The sequence below is a fragment of the Sus scrofa genome, chromosome 1, assembly GCF_054392235.1.
Source record: "Sus scrofa isolate SSC_HxYL_T2T_F1_AM1 chromosome 1, Sscrofa_HxYL_maternal_Yorkshire_Landrace_v2.0, whole genome shotgun sequence".
Lineage (NCBI taxonomy): Eukaryota > Metazoa > Chordata > Mammalia > Artiodactyla > Suidae > Sus > Sus scrofa.
This window is the reverse complement of record NC_139383.1, coordinates 252,672,914-252,693,696: the sequence shown is the minus strand read 5'-3', so window position 1 is coordinate 252,693,696 and position 20,783 is coordinate 252,672,914. Positions and strand designations below refer to the sequence as shown.

Below are 20,783 nucleotides of genomic sequence, written 5' to 3'. Positions count from 1 at the left end.
ACTGTCCAGTTCTGCCAGCACCACTTGCTGAAGAGACTATCTTTTTCCCATTTTATATTCTTGCCTCCTTTGTTAAAGATTAATTGACCATAGGTGTTTGGGTTTATTTCTGGGCTTTCTCCACTGTGTTCCATTGATCCCTATGCCTGTTTTTATACCAGTACAACACTGTCTTGATTACTGTAGCTTTGTAATATTGTCTGAAGTCTGGGAGGGTTATGCCTCCTGAAGATTACTTTGGCAATTCTGGGTTTTTTATGGTTCCATATAAATTTTTGGATTGTTTGTTGTAATTCTGTGAAAAATGTCATGGGTAATTTGATAGGGATTGCATTGAATCTGTAGATTGCCTTGGGTAGTATGGCCATTTTAACTATTAATTCTTCTGATCCAGGGACATGGAATATCTTTCCATTTCTTTGAATCCTCTTTAATTTCCTTGATTAATGATTATAGTTCTCAGGATATAAATCTTTCACCTCCTTGGTCAGGTTTATTCCAAGGTATTTTATTTTTGGGGATACAATTTTAAAAGATATTGTTTTTTAAATATTCCTTTTTAGTATTTCATTGTTAGTTACAGAAATGCATCCGATTTCTGAATGTTAATCTTGTATCCTGCTACTTTGCTGAATTTGTTGATCAGTTCAAGTAGTTTTTGTGTGGAGTCCTTAGTGTTTCTATAGTATATAGTATCATGTCATCTGCATCAATTTTACCTTTTCTCTTCCAGTTTGGATACCTTTTCTTTGTTTTTTATTTCCTTTTTGTGTGTGTGTGTGTGTGTATCTGATTGGTGTGGCTAGGACTTCCAATACTATGTCGAAGAAGTGGTTAGAATGGGCCTTCTTGTCTTACTCCAGATTTTGACAGGAAGGCTTTCAGCTTTTCTCCATTGATATATTATTAGGTATGAGTTTTGTCATAAATGGCTTTTATTATGTTGAGATATGTTTTCTTTTGTTTGTTTTTTTCTAGGGCCATACCCGTGGCATATGGAGGTTCCCAGATCAGGGGTCCAATCAGAGCTGAAGCTGCTGGCCTCTACCAGAGCCGCAGCAATGCCAGATCTGAGCCACGTCTTGAACCTGCGCCATAGCTCAAGGCAATGCCGGAACCCACTGATCGAGGCCAGGGATCGAACCTGCAACCTCATGGTTCGTAGTTGGATTCGTTAACCACTGAGCCATGATGGGAATGAGATATGTTTTCTTTATACCCACTTTGGTAAGAGTTTTGATCATGAATGGATGTTGGATTTTGTCAAATGCTTTTTCTGCATCTATTGAGATGATCATGTGGATTTGACTTTTCTTTTGTTAATGTGGTGTGTGAAGTTGATTGATTTGCATATGTGAACCATCCTTGTGAACTTGGAATGAATCCCACTTGGTCATGGTGTATGATCTTGTTTATATATTGTTGGAGTTGGTTGGCTAAAATTTTGTTGAGAATTTTTGCATTTATTTTCATCAAAGATATTGGCCTGTAATTTACCTTTTTGGTAGTATCTCTGTCTGGTTTTGGTATTAGGGTGATGGTGGCTTCATAGAATGTCTTTGGGAGTATTTCTTCTTCTTCACCCTTTTGGAAGGGTTTAAGAAAGATGGATATAAGTTCTTCTTTGTATGTTTGGTAGAATTTTCTTTGTTTTCCAAAATTTCTCTATGCACACTTAAAACTTGTCTTTGCTTCAACTATGGATCATGATCTCACTTTATCTCATCTTATGCAGCCTCCTCCTTTGGGGAATCTGGGAGTAAAATTCATCACTCTTCCTAGTGGTCATGCTGCCTTAGGTGTAGAAAGTCCTATCTGCCCCTGGTGGGACCAGGTTCTCTGCTGACCTCCAGTGGCTATAGGCTGTATGGCACTCAGTGACGGACAGTCATACATTATCTCTGGCCATTGCAGAATATTCAGACTCCCATTAACATTTTTAGGAAAGTATTTTGTAGTTTATCCTTGAATTAGGCAACTCTTGCTCATAAATACCAGAGTTTCTCTCACCTGTCTGCCTTCTAGTATAACTTGAACCTTCCATGTTAGAAATTGAGAATTTATTAGAGCTGTACAGAAATGAGGCATTATAATGGAGAAGAGGAGTTCTCGTCATGGTGCAGTAGTTAACGAATCCGACTAGGAACTATGAGGTTGCGGGTTCGGTCCCTGCCCTTGCTCAGTGGGTTAAGGATCCGGCGTTGCCGTGAGCTGTGGTGTGGCTAGCAGACACAGCTTGGATCCCGAGTTGCTGTGGCTCTGGTGTAGGCCGGTGGCTACAGCTCCAATTAGACCGCTAGCCTGGGAACCTCCATATACCCCGGAAGTGGCCCTAGAAAAGGCAAAAAGACAGAAAGTAAATAAATAAATAAAAATGGAGAACAGGAGTTCTTTTATGGTACAGCAGGTTAAGGATCTGGTGTTGTCATTGCTGTGGCTTGGGTTACTGCTCCGGCGTGGGTTTGATCCCTGGCCCAGTAATTTCCAGATGCTGTGGGAGTGGCAAAAAAATAATAGAATAATTATAGACAACAATGTTGTATTAACATCATATTTGCTAAGAGATGGTAAATATTCCCACCACAAAAAAGGAAATGATAATTATGTGATAGAAGTGCTAGCTAACATTGCAATAATAATCATATTGTAATATTGAAATATATAAACGTATCAAATCAACATGTTGTACACCTTAAACTTATATGATGTTTTATGTCAACTATAGTTCAGTTAAAAAAAAAAAAATGGAGAAGAAAGTATGCAGTGAAGAATTCACGTGCATAATTCAGAACTTAGATGAGCAGGTTTAGCCTGAATCCTGAGAATATTTCTAGGCTTTATTTGTAATTTTTCTGATTAGAGTTTTGTTTGTTGTTGCATTTTTTTGTTTTTGTGGGTTTTTTCTCACATCATCGGGAGAGCCCACTATGGGAAGGGAAAAAGGTACATAGCCAAGCAGTGGTCCTTATCCCAGAACCAGAACAGTAAGACCTTCCTATTGAAATCATCTGCTTCTTTTACTATCTGTCATGAATAATCATAGCAGGGAGGGACATTGCTGAGACAAGAGAAGGACACAGTTTCCTCATCTAGAACCCTGCTGGCCACTAGGCAGGCAGGCGGAACCCAACAAGGAAAAGTAAGTGACCATTGAAGGAAAAGTACATGCTAATTTTCCAATCAGCAAGCTGTTAACCTTCTGAAATTTATAATTCTTTCGACATCCACTTTAACATTTGATCTATCCAATTAATAATAATAAAACTCCATTTATTATACTCCTTAAGTCATTCTTTGTTATACATTCAAAATATCACATTGTAATTATCTTAAAATCACTTTTGACCAAAGCTTGTAAAAAGTCACCTTTATGTCTGAGATTATTGATCAATGTAATTTTAAGGTTTTTGTTTCTTTGTAATTAAAAGCCACCTCATTCTGCAGTGTACTTGCTGCTATGATGTTTGAGAATTAAGCAAGCATCTCTATTCTCTAATAGAATTTCAAGGCCGCCTACAGGTTGTAATGTTTAAATTGGTAAATATTATTTCTGCCAGGACTATTGCAGTGGCTTCCTTGCTAGTCAGTCTCCCTAGTCCTCTACAGGTGAATATTTTAAAAGTCCAGCTCTGCTGCTCAGTGACTGCTTATCACATGTAGGATAAAATTATGATTCCATTAATATAGCTCTTAGGACTCTGGAGTCCATTGCTAACCTTATGTATTTTACTTCTAATGTATGCATATTTGCTGTCAGCACAGTGGGTTTTTTTTTTTCCCCATTATGCCTACTAATTCACCAAGTTAAGGAAGTTAAAAGCATTATATTGTCTCCAGAAGTGCCTCTTGCAATCCATTTTCATACTGATCTTTAGGCCACAAAAAGGAAATGGATGTTTTCTATTAGACTAGTTCATTTCTTTCTTGTTCTGTCTCATATCCTTTCTGCCAAATCCTTTGGAGATTAAAAAAAATTCCTTGGGAGTTCCCGTCGTGGCGCAGTGGTTAACGAATCCGACTAGGAACCATGAGGTTGCGGGTTCGGTCCCTGCCCTTGCTCAGTGGGTTAACGATCCGGCGTTGCCGTGAGCTGTGGTGTAGGTTGCAGACGCGGCTCGGATCCCGTGTTGCTGTGGCTCTGGCGTAGGCCGGTGGCTACAGCTCTGATTCAACCCCTAGCCTGGGAACCTCCATATGCCGCAGGAGCGGCCCAAGAAATAGCAACAATAACAACAACAACAAAAAAGACAAAAGACAAAAAAAAAAAAAAAAAAAAAAAAAAAATTCCTTGGCAAATTAGGCACCAGCTAGTCTAGTTTAGCTTTATTAACATTGAATGTGGGAGTTCCCGTTGTGGCTCAGCTGAAACAAATCTGACTAGCATCCATGAGGACACAGGTTCGATCCCTGGTCTCGCTCAGTGGGTTAAGAATCTGGAGTTTCTGTGGCTGTGGCATAGGCTGGCAGCTATATCTCCGATTTGACCCCTAGCCTGGGAACCTCCATATGCTTCAGGTGTGATCCTAAAAAAAAAAAAAAAAAAGAAAGACTGAAACAAACAAACCAAAAATGGAGTTCCCGTCGTGGCGCAGTGGTTAACAAATCTGACTAGGAACCATGAGGTTGCGGGTTCAGTCCCTGCCCTTGCTCAGTGGGTTAAGAATCCCGCATTGCCGTGAGCTGTGGTGTAGGCCACAGACATGGCTCAGATCCTGAGTTGCTGTGGCTCTGGTGTATGCTGGTGGCTACAGCTCTGATTAGACCCCTACCCTGGGAACCTCCATGTGCTGTGAGAGCGGCCCAAGAAATGGCAAAAAGACAAAAAACCAAAAACATTGAATGTGTGCCTAACTTGGACCTAGTAGGATATACTTTCTTGTCCTAGGGCTTGATGTTACTTATTTTAAAATTTTTTTTAGTTTATTACAAACTTTGCTGATAGGATGAGCAAAATGTGTTATCTGGTAGTTTTATTTTATTTTATTTTTTTGTCTTTTTGCCTTTTCTAGGGCTGCTTCCGTGGCATATGGAGGTTCCCAGGCTAGGGGTCCAGTCGGAGCTGTAGCCACTGGCCTACGCCACAACCACAGCAATGTGGGATCTGAGCCGTGTCTGCAACCTACGCCACAGTTCACGGCAACGCCGGATCCTTAACCCACTGAGCAAGGCCAGGGACCAAACCTGCAACCTCATGGTTCCTAGTCGGATTCGTTAACCACTGCACCACGACGGGAACTCCTCTGGTAGTTTTAATTTGTAACTTTTTTTTCTTTTTATGGCCTTTCCTGTGGCATAAAGAAGTTCCCAGGCTAGGGGTTGAATCAGAGCTGCGGCAGCCAGCCTACACCACAGCAACACTGGATCTGAGATGCATCTGTGACCTATGCTGGAGCTTGCAGCAACGAGGGATCCTTAACCCACAGAGGGAGGCCAGGGATCAAACCCATATTCTCACAGAGACAACATTAGGTCTTTAACCCCCTGAGCCACAATGGGAACTCCTAATTTGTTATTTCTTGATTACAACTGAGAGTATTTTTATATTTTTATTGGCCATTTGTGTTTCTGTCATAATTTTCTTTTTTTAAAGGCCACACCTGTGGCATATGGAAGTTCCTGGGCCTGGAATTGAATCTGAGCCCCTCAGCTGTGACAACACTGGATCCTTTAACCCACTGCGCTGGACTGGGGATGAACCTGCACCTGTGCAGAGACCCAAGTCACCACTGCAGTTAGGTTCTTAACCCACTCCACCACAGTGGGAACTCTTGTTTCACAGATTGACTGATATCTTAACCCATTTATCTTTTTGTCAGTCCTTTTGTTACTGTTCTTTATATATTCTGATTATTGATAATTTATCTCATATATGTCACCTATATCTATCTTCCAGTTTATCTTAAAAATTCATGGTGTTCTTCAGCACTAGTTGCTTTCTTGCATACGAAGCTTCGGAATCTGGCAAATGTTGTGCCTATGTGTTTGGTGCTCATGCGGGTCCTTTGTACAGTTAGTATCTCCTAAGCAACCAGGCGATGGGAGATTTTACTCTGTCTTTTTAGCATAGTCCCTAGCTTCCTATGCCACACTTAATATCAGTCAATGTCATCTAGGGAAAACTTTCTGTGTTTCAGGGCCCTTTCAATCAATCCATTGCAGCCCAGGTGACTATGAATAGCTTCACTAAGTTCTCTTTCTCTCTGCCTATTCCGGTGTAATACTCAGCCCTACATCTGCACAAATTGCAGATTTAATTTTTTTTTTTTTTTTTTTTTGTCTTTGTAGGGCTGCAGCCACAGCATATGGAGGTTCCCAGGCCAGGGGTCAAATCGGAGCTGTACCTGCTGGCCTAATACCCCTGCCACAGCAATGCCAAGACCAATCTGTGTCTGTGACCTACGTCACAGCTAACAGTAACACCAGATCCTGAACCCACTGAGTGAGGCCAGATATCAAACCTGCATCCTCACAGATCCTCGTCATATTTGTTTCCACTGAGCCGCTCTGGAACTCCAGATTTAATTTCTAAGAGGAATATTGCATAGGAAACCTGTAGGGAAAAAAGAATTGCCAGTGAGTGAGATTTGCTTACTTGAGAATGGTCCTTTCCTTTCTGGAATTTTAGTTCATTTACTCTTCATTGGTTTCATCGCCTTTGGTTTCTTGGTCTCTGGTATCTTTAAGTGTGATTTTTTTAAAAATTTGATTTTCTTTTTAAAAACTTAGGTTTTTTTTTTTTTTTTTTTCTAGTTGTCACATTATTTACCTCTTGTCTCCTGCTTGGAAATGGAAATCCTCTCATAGATATTTGTGAACGCAGTGATATTGTCAGCAAATAATGACATTTTAATTCTTTTCCAGTGTGTATGTGTATATATATGTATATAGATATTCATTTCCTTCTCGTGTTACTCTAAGAACTCCAGTACAATGTTACATAGAAGTGATGGCAGGCATCTTTATTTCTTGATTTCTACAGAATAGCTTTTAGTGTTTTACTATCAAGTCATTTGCTCTTTGTTTATTTAGATATCTTTTCTATTCCTAGTTTGACAGAAATTTTTGTATGAGTGGATGTTGATTTTATCATATGTTTTTCTGCATTTTTGAAGTAGTAGAACCTTTCTCTTTTATTCTGTTAATGTCATAGATTATATTGTTTGATTTTTTAAGCATTAAACTGAAGTGCTAGACTAAATCCAGCTTGATTGTGATGTGTTATGTTTTGTACATAGTGCTAAATTCAGTTAATACTTTTCAAGTTTTGCAGTTTATGTTCTTGGTTGACTAATATATATTTTCTTTTCTCATCATTTTCTTTTTCTTTTTTTTTTTTGTCTTTTTGTGATTTCTTGGGCCGCTCTCGCAGCATATGGAGATTCCCAGGCTAGGGGTCGAATCGGAGCTGTAGCTGCCAGCCTACGCCAGAGCCACAGCCACGCGGGATCCGAGCCGTGTCTGCGACCTACACCACAGCTCATGGCAACGCCGGATCCTTAACCCACTGAGCAAGGCCAGGGATAGAACCCGCAACCTCATGGTTCCTAATTGGATTCGTTAACCACTGTGCTCTCATCATTTTCTTGATAGATTTGGCAGAAATATTATGTTGACCTCATAAAATTATTTGGGAAAAGTCCCCTCTTGTATTCTCTGGAATGGTTGTGTAAATGGCATTATTGGCTCCTTAAATGTTTGGTAGAATTTGCAAGTAAAACTTTCTAGGAATGGAGTTTTCTTTGTAAGAGGGCTTTGGATTATGGATTCAATTTCCTTAGAATTTTAGGAGCAGTTATGTTTTCTAGTGTTGGTTTGGTGACTTGTGGTTTTGTGGGGATTTTTTCCTTTTTTAAATCTCTAAACTTACAGTCATTAATTTATTGATAATCTCTTATTATCTGAGTTAAAGACTTGTTATATTTCTGAAATTGTGTTTTCTCTTGCTTTTTTTTTTTCCATGATTATTCTCTCCAGAGCTTTATCAATTTTATTAGCCTCTGCAAAGAACTAGATTTTGGCTTTTTTTGTTCTTTTGTACTATGTATTTATTTTTCACTTCATTAATTTCTGATGTTATCATTTTCATTCACTTGTTTTTAATTTGTTGTTTGTTTTTATGATTTTCAGAGATTAATGGTTAACTCTTTGTTTTTCAGTCTTTTTCCCCAACATATCCATTTTAATGTTAGAAATTTCATTCTAAGTGTTGCCTTGGCTGCATGCTGCTAATTCTCATATGTATTTTCATTATCATTCAGTTCAAAGTACTTTCCAGTTTCCCTTTGTCATTTCATCTTTGATCCATGAGCATGTAGAAGTTATTTCATTCTCACTATGAGTTGAATCATTTGAAAATTTTGTGATTCACTTTATGTTTTTTATATGATATGTGTGTGTGTGTGTGTGTGTGTGTGTGTGTGTATACCTGCAAAAAAATGTGTATGTTGTAGCTTTGGGGTAGTGAAAAATATATGTGTCAAATCACTCAGGTCTCTTAGTTGCACTCTTCAAATTCTTTATATATTATTGATTCTATTTGTTATATGAGTTGCTCTAACAGGTTAATAATCTCCCACCATGATTATAGATTTGTCTTTGTAGTTCTGTCGTTTTTGTTTGCTTGTTCATTTTTTCTTCAGCCACAGCAGTGACATATGGAAGTTCATGAGCCAAGGACTGAGTCAGAGCTGGCAGCTGAAATCTATGCCACAGCTGCAGCAGTGCTAGATCCTTAACCCACTGTGCCACAGTGGGAACTCCTGTCATTTTTTACTTTATAAATTCTTAGATTTTTTTATTTGATGCATACAAATTCAGAATTGTTACTCTGTCTAGGGATTGAACTTTTTATTATTATGAAGGGTCTTTCTTGATTTCTAGCAATGTTTTTTGCCTTAGTGTGTAAAAGCAGCTACACAAGATTTTGATTAGTTTTACATGGTATGTTTTCTTCCCCATTCTTTTAATTTCAAGATTTTTGCATTCTTAGATTTAGATGTAGATTTTATTAGTAGTGTATAGTTAGATTTTACTTCTGCACCTTTGTCAAAAAGCACTCTACATGTCAAGTTCCTGCTAGGGAGCAGCTGATTAAGCATCTGGTGTTGTCTCTCTGGTGGCATGGGTTCAATTCATGGCCTGGCATAGTGGATTAAGGACCCAGTGTTGCTACAGCTGTGGTTTAGGTCACAGCTACAGCTTGGATTGGAGCCTTGGCCCTGGAACTTCATATGCCATGAGTGAGGCCAAAAAAAAAAAGCACTCTACATGTATTTGTGGGTCTATTTATTTTTTGACACTATTTCTCTGATTAGTTTGTCCTCTTTATGGCATTGTCACACTATAGATTCCTGTAGGTTTATAATAAGTGTCAAAACCCACTAGTGTTAAGTCCTTTAATTTTGTTTATTGGGTATATTTGTCTAAATTTTTTTTTAGATTTTTATTTTTTATATTATAATTGATTTACAATGTTCTGTCAATTTCTGCTATACAGCAAAGTGACTAAGTTATACATATATATGTGTGTGTATATCTATATACGCATATATATGTAAGACTTAGTCACTGCTGTACAGAACATTGTAAATATATATGCGTGTGTGTGTTTGTATATATATATTCTTTTTCCCACATTACCTTTCATCATGTTCCATCACAAGTGACTGGATGTACTTCCTTGTGCTATACAGCAGGATCTCATTGCTTATCCACTCCAAATGTAATAGTTTGTATCTACTAACACCAAACTCCATTCCACTCCTTCCCCATCGCACTTGGAAACCACAAGTATGTTCTCCAGTCCATGAGTTTGTTTTTAGTCTGTAGATAGATTTATTTGTGCTCTATATTAGATTCCAGATATAAGTAATATCATATGGTATTTGTCTTTCTCTTTCTGACTTACATCACTTAGTATGAGAGTCTCTAGTTCTATCCATGTTGCTGCAAATAGCATTGTCTTGTTCTTTTTTATGGCTGACTTGTGTTCCATTTTGTATATATACCACACTTTCTTAATCCATTCATCTGTTAGTAGACATTTAGGTTGCTTTCATGTCTTGGTTATTGTGAATAGTACTGAAGTGAACATAGGGGTGCATGTATCTTTTTATTATTTTATTTTATTTTTTATTACTCAATGAATTGTATTACATTTATAGTTGTACAATGATCATCACAACCCAATTTTAAAGCATTTCCATCCCAAACCCCCAGTGCATCCTCCCATCTCCCAGCCTGTATCATTTGGAGACCATAAGTTTTTCAAAGTCTGTGAGTCAGTATCTGTTCTGCAAAGAAGTTCATTGTGTCCTTTTTTAAGATTCCATGTGTAAGTGATAGCATTTAATGTTGATGCCTCACTATCTAATTTCACTTAGGATGATAATTTCACGTCCATTACTGCAAATGCTGTAATTTCTTTCCTTTTAATGGCTCAGTAATATTCCATTGTGTATATTTTCCACATCTTCTTTATCCACTCCTCTGTCAGTGGTCATTTAGGTTGTTTCCATATCTTGACTATTGTATATAGGTGCTGCAGTGAACACTGTAGTACATGTATCTCTTTGAGTCATGGTTTTCTCTGCATAAATGCCCAGGAGTGGGATTGCTAGATCAAATGGTAATTCTATTTTTAGTTTTCTGAGCATTTTCCACAGTGGTTGTACTAATTTACATTCCCACCAATAGTGTAATAGTGTTACCATTTCTCCACACCCTCTCCAGCATTTATTTCTTGTAGATTTTTTTTGATGATGGCCATTCTGGCCAGTGTAAGGTGGGTACCTCATAGTGGTTTTGATTTGCATTTCTCTAATAATGAGTGATGTTGAACATTTTCATGAATTTTTTGGCCATCTGTATGTCTTCTTTGGAGAACTGTCTGTTTAGATCTTCTGCCCATTTTTTAATGGGTTGTATTTTTTTTTTTTTTTTGGTATTGAACTTCAGGGGGTGTTTATAAATTTTGGAGATTAATCCCTTTTTAGTCGCTTCATTTGCACATATTTTCTCCCATTCCATGGATTGGCTTTTTGTTTTGTTTAGGGTTTCCTTTGCTGTGCAAAAACTTTTAAGTTTATTTCGTTTCCATGTGTTTATTTTTGTTTTTATTGTTATTACTCTAGGTGGTGGATCTGAGAAGATATTGATGTGGTTTATGTTGCACAGTATTTGGCCTGTATTTTCCTCTAACAGTTTTATAGTGTCTGGCTTTATATCTAGGTCTTTAATCCATTTTGAGTTTATTTTTGTGTATGGTGTTAGGAAGTGTTCTAATTTCATTCTTTTACATGTAGCTGTCCAGTTTTCCCAGCACTGCTTATGGAAGGGACTGTCTTTTCTGCAGTGTATATTCTTGCTTCCTTTGTCATAGATCAGTTGAATGTATGTGCATAGGTTTAATTCTGAGCTTTCTCTCCTGTTCCACTGATCTGTATCTCTGTTTTTGTGCCAGTACCATATGGTTTTGATGACTGTAGCTTTGTGGGATTGTCTGAAACCAAGGAGACTGATTCCTCCAGCTACATTTTTCTTTCTCAGGATGGCTTTGACTATTCTGGGTCTCTTGTGCTTCCAAACAGTCTTCAAAATGTTTTGTTCAAGTTCTGTGAAAAATGCCCTTGGTATTTTGATAGGGATTGCATTGAATTTGTAAATTGCCTTGTGTAGCATACTCATTTTGATAATATTGATTCTTCCAATCCAGGAGCATGGTATGTCTTTCCATCTGTTTGCATCATCTTTTTTTTTTTTTTTTTTTTGGTCTTTTTAGGGCCACACCCACAGCATATGGAGATTCCCAGGCTGGGGGTCTCATCAGAGCTACAGCTGCCAGCCTACACCAGAACCATAGCAATGCAGGATCTGAGCCATGTCTGTGAACTACACCCACTGAATGAGGCCAGGGAATGAGGCCATGCAGCCTCATGGTTCCTAGTCAGATTCGTTTCTGCTGTGCCACAATGGGAACTACTGTTTCCCTCATCTTTGATTTCTTTCATCAGCGACTTGGAGTTTTCAGGGTACAGGTCTTTTGTCTCTTTAAAAGGTAGGTTTATTCCTAAGTATTTCATTCTTTTTGATGTGATGATAAATGGGATTGTTTCCCTAATTTCTCTTTCTGATCTTTCATTGTCAGTATATAGAAATGTATTCAATTTCTGTGTATTAATTTTGTATCCTGCAACTTTACCAAATTCATTGGTGATCTCTAACATTTTTCTGGTTGCGTCTTTAGGATTTTCCAGGTATAGTATCATATCATCTGCAGATTATAGTTTTACTTCTTCCTTTCTAATTTGGATTCCTTTTATTTCTTTTTCTTCTCTGATTACCTTGGCTAGGTGTTCCAAAACTATGTTGAATAGCAGTGGCAAACGTGGACATCCTTGTCTCATTTGTGATCTCAGTGGGAATTCTTTCAGCTTTTCACCATTGAGAATCATGTTAGTTGTGGGTTTGTTATATATGGCCTTTATTATATTGAGGTAGGTTCCCTTTATGCCCACTTTCTCAAGGGTTTTTGTCAGAAATGGGTTTGGGATTTTGTCAAAAGCTTTTTCTGCATCTATTGAGAGGATCATGTGGTTTTTATTCTTTAGTTTGTTAATGTGGTGTATCACACTGATTGATTTGTGGATATTGAAGAAAACTTGCATCCATGGTATAAATTTCACTTGATCAAGCTGTACAATCCTTTTAATGTACTGTTGGAATTGGTTTGCTACTATTTTGATAAGGATCTTTGCATCTATGTTCATCAGTGATATTGGCCTGTAATTTTCTTTTGTGTGTGTGTGTGTGGTATATTTGTTTGTTTTTGGTATCAGGGTAATGGCGGCCTCATAGAATGATTTGGGGAGTGTTCTTTGCTTGGCAATTTTTTGGAATAGTTTCAGAAGGATAGGGGTTAGCTCTTCTCTAAATGTTTGATAGAATTCTCCTGTGAAGCCATCTGGTCCTGGACTTTTGTTTTTAAATCACAGTTTCAATTTCAGTACTTGTGATTGGTCCATTCATCTTTTCTATTTCATCTTTTGTATTTTCTATTTCATTTAGGCTTAGAAGACTGTACTTTTCTAAGAATTTGTCCATTTCATTTAGGTTGTCCATTTTATTGGCATATAGTTGCTTGTGGTGGTCTCTTATGATCTTTTGTATTTCTGTGATGTCTGTTGTAACTTCTCCTTTATTTCTAATTGTATTGATTTGAGTCCTCTCTCTTTTTTTGCTGTTAAGTCCAGCTAAGAGTTTATCAATTTTGTTGATCTTTTCAAGAAATCAGCTTTTAGTTTCACTGATCTTTTCTGTGGTTTTCTTCGTTTTTCTTTTATTTACTTCTGCTCTGATCTTTATGATTTCTTTCCTTCTGCTAACTTTAGGTCTTGTCTGTTCTCTCTCTAGCTGCTTTAGAGGTAAAATTAGGTTGTTTATTTGAGCTTTTTCTTGTTTGTTGACATAGCCTTGTATTGCTATAAACTTCCTTCTTAGGATTGCTTTTGCTGTATCCCAGAAGTTTTGGAGTGTTGTGTCTTTGTTGTCATTTGCTTCTAGGTATTTTTTAATTTCCTCTTTGATTTCCTCAGTGATCTATTGGTTGTTTAGTAGCATATTGTTTAGTCTCCATGTGTTCATTTTTTTTGCAGTTTTTTTCTTGTTGTTGATTTCCAGTCGTATGGCGTTGTGGTCCAAAAAGATGCTTGATATGATTTCCATTTTCTTAAAGTAACCAAGGCTTGATTTGTAGCCCAGGATGTGATCAATCCTAGAGAATGATCTGTATGCACCTGAGAAATATGTGTATTCTGCTGCTTTTCGATGGAATGTTCTGTAAATATCTGTTAGGTCAGTCTGATCTGATGTGTCGTTTAGGGCCTGTGTTTCCTTGTTAGAATTTTCTGTCTGGATGATCTGTCCATTGCTGTAAGTGTGGTATTAAAGTCCTTCACTATTGTGTTATTGTCGATTTCTCCTTTTAAGGTTGTTAGCTGTTGCCTCACATATTGAGGTGATCCTATGTTGGGTGCATATATTTTTACAATTGTTCTGTCTTCTGGATTGATCCTTTGATCATTATGTATTGTCCTTCTTTGTCTCTTGTAGTAGTCTTTATTTTAAAGTCTATTTTGTCTGCTATATGTATTGCTACTCCAGCTTTCGAGTCTTGTTTGCATGGAATATTTTCTTCCGTCCCCTCACTTTTAATTTGTATGTGAACCTAGAACTGAATTTGGTCTCTTTAAGACAGCATATATATGGATCTTGTTTTTGTATCCATTCAGCAAGTCTGTATCTTTGGTTGGGGCATCTAGTCCATTTACATTTAAGGTACTTATTGATAGGTATGTTCTTACTGCCATTTTACTAACTGTTTTGCATATGTTTTTCTTGCTCTTTTTTCTTCCCTTCTTCTCTTGTTCTCTCCTCTTCTGGTTTGATGACTGTCATTAGTGTTGTATTTGAGTTTCTTTTTCTTCTTTGTGTGTGTATCAATTGTAGATTTTTGGTTTGCAGTTACTCTGAAGTTTTGATGTAAGAGTCTATACATATACGAGATTGTTTGAAGTTGTTGGTCTCGTAATTTCAAGTGCATCTCCAGTGTCCTGCATTTGTACCCTCCTCTTCTCATGATTTCTATTTTTGGTAGCATATTTGCGTGTGGATGATTTCCTACCTTTACTATGTATATGCCTTTACTGGTGAGCCTTGTCATTTGTAGTATTTTTTTCCTAGGTGTGGCCTTTTCTTTTTCACCTAGAGAAGTTCCTTTAGTATTTATTGTAATGCTGGTTTAGTATTGCTGAATTCTCTTAGCTTTTGCTTGTCTATAAAGGTTTTGATTTCTCCTTCAAATCTGAATGAGAGCCTTGCTGGGTAGAGTAATCTTGGTTGGAGGCTTTTTCCTTTCATCACTTTAAGTATATCATGCCACTCCCTTCTTGCCTGTAGAGTTTCTGCTGAAAAATCTGCCAATAACCTTATCAGGGTTCCCCTGTATGTTATTTGTTTCTTTTCTCTAGCTGCTTTCAGTATTTTCTCTATAATTTTGGTCTGTTTGATTACTATGTGTTTTGAGGTGTTACTCCTTGAGTTTATTTTATATGGTGTTTGTTGAGCTCCCTGGGTTTGAGTGAATGATTCCTTTACCATGTTAGGGAAGTTTTCGGCTATTATCTCTTCAAATATTTTTTCTGTTCTTTTCTCACTCTCTTCTTCTGGCACCCCTATAATACGGATGTTGGTGTGTTTAACATTGTCCCAGAGTTCTCTTAGATTGTCTTCATTTCTTTTCAATTTTTTTTTCTCTTTTCCATTTCACATCAGTGATTTCCACTACTCTGTCCTCCACCTCACTTATTCATTCTTCTGCCTCTTGTATTCTGCTATTGATTGCTTCTAATGAGCTTTTTTATTTCAGTTATTATATTTTGCATCTCTGCTTGCTTAAGCTTTAAATCTTTGCTCAGTGTTTGCTGTTAATTATCAATCTTTGCCTCCAGTTTATTTCCAGTGTCTCGAATAACTTCACAATCATCAGTCCAAAGTCTTTTTCCTGGAGGCTGATCATCTCCAAATGACTTAGCTGTTTTTCTGGTTTTTTTTTCTTGCTCCCTTATCTGAGTTATAGTTCTGTGCCTTTTTGTTTTGTATAGGTTTTGGTGTGGTCTCCTTTATGCAGACAGTAGAGTTGTAGCCTCTCTTATTGCAGTTCTATTTGTTTTGTTTTTGTTTTGTAACTAATAGGAATAGAGATGGTGCTAGAGAATTTTAATGTTTCTTGTGCCACCATTCAGAATTCTGCCGTCATTTTAGAACTAAGTTTAAAAAAAAATTCACCTGTTTTAAGGTACTTATGCTCTCTCAGGTCTCCTTTACTCTAAAATTTTGTCATTCCTTATTTTTCTCATATTTGAGACTAGGTTGACATTTTGCCTTTACCAGTGTCTAGAAGCCATTGATTTCTCTTACTTGATACCTCTTGGAAATAAGAGCAAAAAAAATTAAAGGCTTTTGTATTCTGATTGAGTCTATATCTTAGTAATTGTGATTCTTAAAAATGAGATCAGCATACATTTTTATTTCAGGTTCTTATTTTGAGACTATAAATAGTAATTTTAATGATTTGTTTGAAAATATATCCATAGGGTCACAATAAAGGGATTTTTTTTTTTTAGTGTATAGTGCTGAGTTTTGGTTTTAGTTGTATTAGCTTATACACATTTTGAATATGTGTGATTATAAATTATTCCAGTGGCAAAGAATCTAATATTAGTTTTTAGCCTTTGAGTGCTTTAATTTAAATTTAAATTTCTTTTATTAAATGCTCTAAGAGATCCTTACAGTATAAAGTGACTTGAATGACTATTTTCAAAATTGTAATTTGCACATTGCAGTTTTTTCTGGACTGTATCTATAAGAGTCACTGACATTTATTAAGAATTACTCTGTCATGCATTTTTATTGTGTCATTTAGTCCTTAAAACAATCCTAAATAATAGATGAGAGACTAAGGCATGAGGATTTCATGCACCTTACAAGTTCACACAGCAAATGAATAGATTTGGGATTTAAACCAGGCAGTATATGTCCAAAGCCTGGTCTCTTAATCACTCTAAACTCCTCATGATTAATTTTTTTCTCTAACACTGAAAAAGAATGATGTGAACCAAAATGCTCTTCCTAAATGATTGTAAGATTTTTGACTGTTGGATTAATGAGCTCACGCAAATGAAGTCTGAGGGTAACGTTAATTTTGTTTTTTGTTCTTTTAGCTGATATAGCCCAGAGATATAGGATAAGCAAATACCCAACCCTCAAATTGTTTCGTAATGGGATGATGATGAAGAGAGAATACAGGGGTCAGCGATCAGTGAAAGCACTTGCAGATTACATCAGGCAACAAAAAAGTGACCCCATTCAAGAACTTCATGACTTAGCAGAAATCACTACTCTTGATGTAAGTTATTAACTTTTGCTGGATCAAATGAACATCGCCTGCTTAATTAATGTAAATAAATTCTTGTTCAGTCAAAGAATCTGGACATTTTCTTATAATTCATTGCAAGCAATTTGATACATACATTCTTGCCAAGTTGAGACTTTCTTGAATTATTTCTCAAGGGAAATGCTAATAATGTTTTACCAAACCTTTGGATAAAATATATATAGCACACAGTAAAGCTGCACTAATTTGAATAAATTGAGGACAGTCAAGAGGGCAAAAGGCAACCTGAATTACGAAGAAACAGAAGCTGTCAGGCATACATAATTAAAGTTTCCATATTTTCCTTAGTGGAGACTCTCAGGGTATCTGCTCTTATTACTCCTGTATTAGCAATTTGTAAAAGTTTTAGTGTCCTCTGACATATAGTCACCTTTAATAATAATTTAACAAATCATTTTCTTTGTACCAAAAGTGTTTTTAAAACAAAAACAATTGATTTCAGGCTTGAGAGACTGTCATTGCTAGACTGTCATTGAGATTTGATTTGCCAGTTAGTGTTTCGTGGGTGCTGTCAGGAGACATAAGGCTCCTGGGTCAGAGACAAATGATTTTCTTGCTCACATCACACCCATCCATGTGAGCATGTTTGCATTTGTTTCCTTGTCATGGAGGTAATATGGAGGGCCCAGATGGATCCCTGCTCATGCAGGGGGTTGACAGAACTCTGTGCTCAGGGAACCCCCATTTTAGAGCCAGCAGTAAGTCTGCTCTTTGTCCTAGAGGAGGATATTACCTGATACATGAAGGTTGTTACTGTAAGCACAACCCTGAGAGATGGCCTACGTAGAGCAGTCAGGGTCTTGCATTTTGGGAATACCTAAATGTGTAGAAGTATGAGAGACCCATGGAGGGGTCTCTACCAACAGTCACATGTTACAAATTGATGTATTATTTTAGCACATCTTAGAATTAGTCATCCTTTTTAGGAAAAGATTGTCACTGATTAACAGTTATCTATTTCTTGAAATTTTAAAATGCTAGAAGGAAATTATTATATTAGATGATAGTTAAGATTGTTTTCAACCTAATGTAATACTTTTGGACTGGGTATTAAAAGCCAGTTATGCATTTATAGTCATACTTCATTTGGAGCTAGTTAAAAGCAGCTGGGTAAATGAAATCACATGCTTATTTAAGAACTATTTATGTTTGTAAAGTAATTACATTATTTTACAGCGCAGCAAAAGAAATATCATTGGATACTTTGAGCAGAAGGATTCAGAAAACTACAGAGTTTTTGAAAGAGTAGCAAAAATTTTGCATGATGATTGTACCTTCCTTTCTGCATTTGGGTAAGTATCTTAATTGAGTGTATGTCATGGGTCAGGTCAACTTACTCAGCTGTGAGCTCTGCTGCCATGTTAAATTCTTGTATGGTCGCTTTCTGAAGATGACTTCTCTAAAGATTATCTCAGTCCTCTTGCAGTCATCAGTAAGTCTTTACACCTATCTCTGACTTCTTTTTAAGAGTTTAAAATCTGGATTTCCCGTCGTGGTGTAGTGGTTAACGAATCCGACTAGACCATGAGGTTGCGGGTTTGGTCCCTGGCCTTGCTCAGTGGGTTAAGGATCTGGCGTTGCTGTGAGCTGTGGTGTAGGTCGCAGACGCAGCTCAGATCCCGAGTTGCTGTGGCTCTGGCATTAGGCCAGTGGCTACAGCTCCGATTCGACCCCTAGCCTGGGAACCTCCATATGCTGCAGAAGTGGCTCAAGAAAAGGCAAAAAGACAAAAAAAAAAAAAAGAGTTTAAAAGTCTGTTAATTATTCTTTCCATATATTTTTTCACATTGTGGGTCAGAGGAAAAGGATGGACACATTAACAATAACTCTCATACTTTTGTTCAGTTCGTTCACTAACACTAAATGTCCTGTGTCACAAAAAATGCTTATTAACCTGTAGGGTTTCCAAACAAACAACAGAATGTCTTTCTTGTTAAGAAGCATGAACTTTATCATCTTTTTTCATCTCTGGCTCTCCATCAGCTTCTGTCTTCCCTCTCTCAGACAATGCTCATTTCCACAGCTAACTTCTTCACTTGTGTCCTTGTGTCCTTGTAATTGTGCCTTCAAAATCTTCTGGGGCTTTGATATCTCAGGTGTCCTTGCTCTCTCATGTTTTCCATGTACTCCTTTTCATGAACTCCTTTTTCAAAAACATGATTCTCTCTTGACCTGCTGCTTCTGTCTCTTGAATTATAATCTCTTTCTTTTCATTCTCAAATTTTTTCAGTGATTAGTTATGCTTGGCTACCTTGAATTTCTCATAATGTTTGTTTGTTTGTTTGTTTTTGGCTGTACCCTCAGTAAGAGGAAATTCCAGGGCCAGGGATCGAGCCTGAGCCACAGCAGTGACCCGAGACACGGCAGTGACAACACTGGATCCTTTAATTGCTAGGCTACCAGGGAACCCCACATTTCTCATACTTTTAACAAGTTAAAAACTTTAACCTCTCGGAAACCAACTTTCTCCTCCATTATCATAGTGAAACTAATCTCTGCCCAGTCACAAAGTGACTTCTTTATATTTTTTAAAAAATTTATTATTATTTATTATTTTTTACTGTTACTGAGTTAAGTCTTTTTTTACTTTTTTCTCTTTTTGGCCACACTTGCAGCATGTGGAAGTTCCTGGGCCACAGCTGCAACCCAAGCTGCTGCAGTGACAATGCCAAATCCTTAACCTGAGAACTCTATGAAGTGACTTCTTAATTAACAAATCCAGTGGCCTTTTTTCAGTTTAAATCCTCTTTAATTTCTCTGAAGGAAGTGACCCTCAACTACTGTGTCCCTTTTCTGCTGCATCTACACTTAACATTGAATCTCCCTGGTTTGCTCCTTACCTTTATAACTTCTGACTTTATCTTCTGGGTTTTTTTTTTCCTTTCTCTTTGAAACCAGAGTCATTTTTATGATTCTCTCTTTGACTCTCTCTTCTCCCTGTAGGTTATCCCACCATCCTTTGATGTTAAGCACTATGATTTCTCTTTGGCCTGTTATCGCAGACTCAATTATAGCCCCTACCTTAAGTAGATCTCAGATGTTTGGTATAGTATGTCCCCATTTTGTGACCTTTTCCCTTGTGTTAATGCTTCTGTAGGTTTTGTATGTGTTTTTGATTGTAAACATTATCAGTGTTTTTTGAAGAATGTTGTACAAAGTAGATAATGAAGGAACTTCTCCCTGTGCTTTTAGTATTACTGCTTCCTGCCATGCAGGCCTCCTGTCATTCCTCAAAACACTGCAAGCACACTTCTGCCTTTGCCCTTCCTCTATCCAAAGTGCTTTGTCCAAATATCATCTCATCAGAAAGATCTTTCCTGATAACTGTATATAAAATAGCACCACTGTCATCTAACTTGTCATTCTTTACCCACTTATTTTTCTTCATAGTACCTTTTTTTGTTTTTAACCACTCAAAATAAAAATATCTACTTTTTTATCTTTCTCCACCAAAATGGAAATTTGCTGAGACCATGGTGTCAGTTTTGTTCACTACTGTGTACCAAATGGAACATACCTCATACAAAGGAAAGCACATAATAAATAGCAAATGAATGAATGAAGCATGTTCTTCCTTTCTGTTCCATTGTCATCAGTCTAGCTTAGCATCACTTGCCTCTATCTCTTGTACTGCTCTAGTCAGAAACTGGAGATAAGTCAGGGTTTGATTAATCCAAAGATAATTTAAAAAGAGAACACTACCCATTTTGACTTAAAACTTGTTGTAGAGTTTACTCACCAGGTATTTTTTCACCTATTATGTGCCCATACC

The 20,783-nt window shown here is 37.1% G+C and overlaps 1 protein-coding gene across 1 annotated transcript in view; it reads left to right on the top strand.

Moving 5' to 3' along the window:
- The window catches only part of ERP44 (endoplasmic reticulum protein 44), a 108,652-nt gene that overhangs the window by 56,388 nt on the left and 31,481 nt on the right, over positions 1 to 20,783 (top strand). Inside the window, 2 exon segments of the mRNA NM_001137629.1 lie at positions 16,779 to 16,963; positions 18,188 to 18,303. Of these exon segments, the coding sequence (NP_001131101.1) occupies positions 16,779 to 16,963; positions 18,188 to 18,303 (301 nt within the window).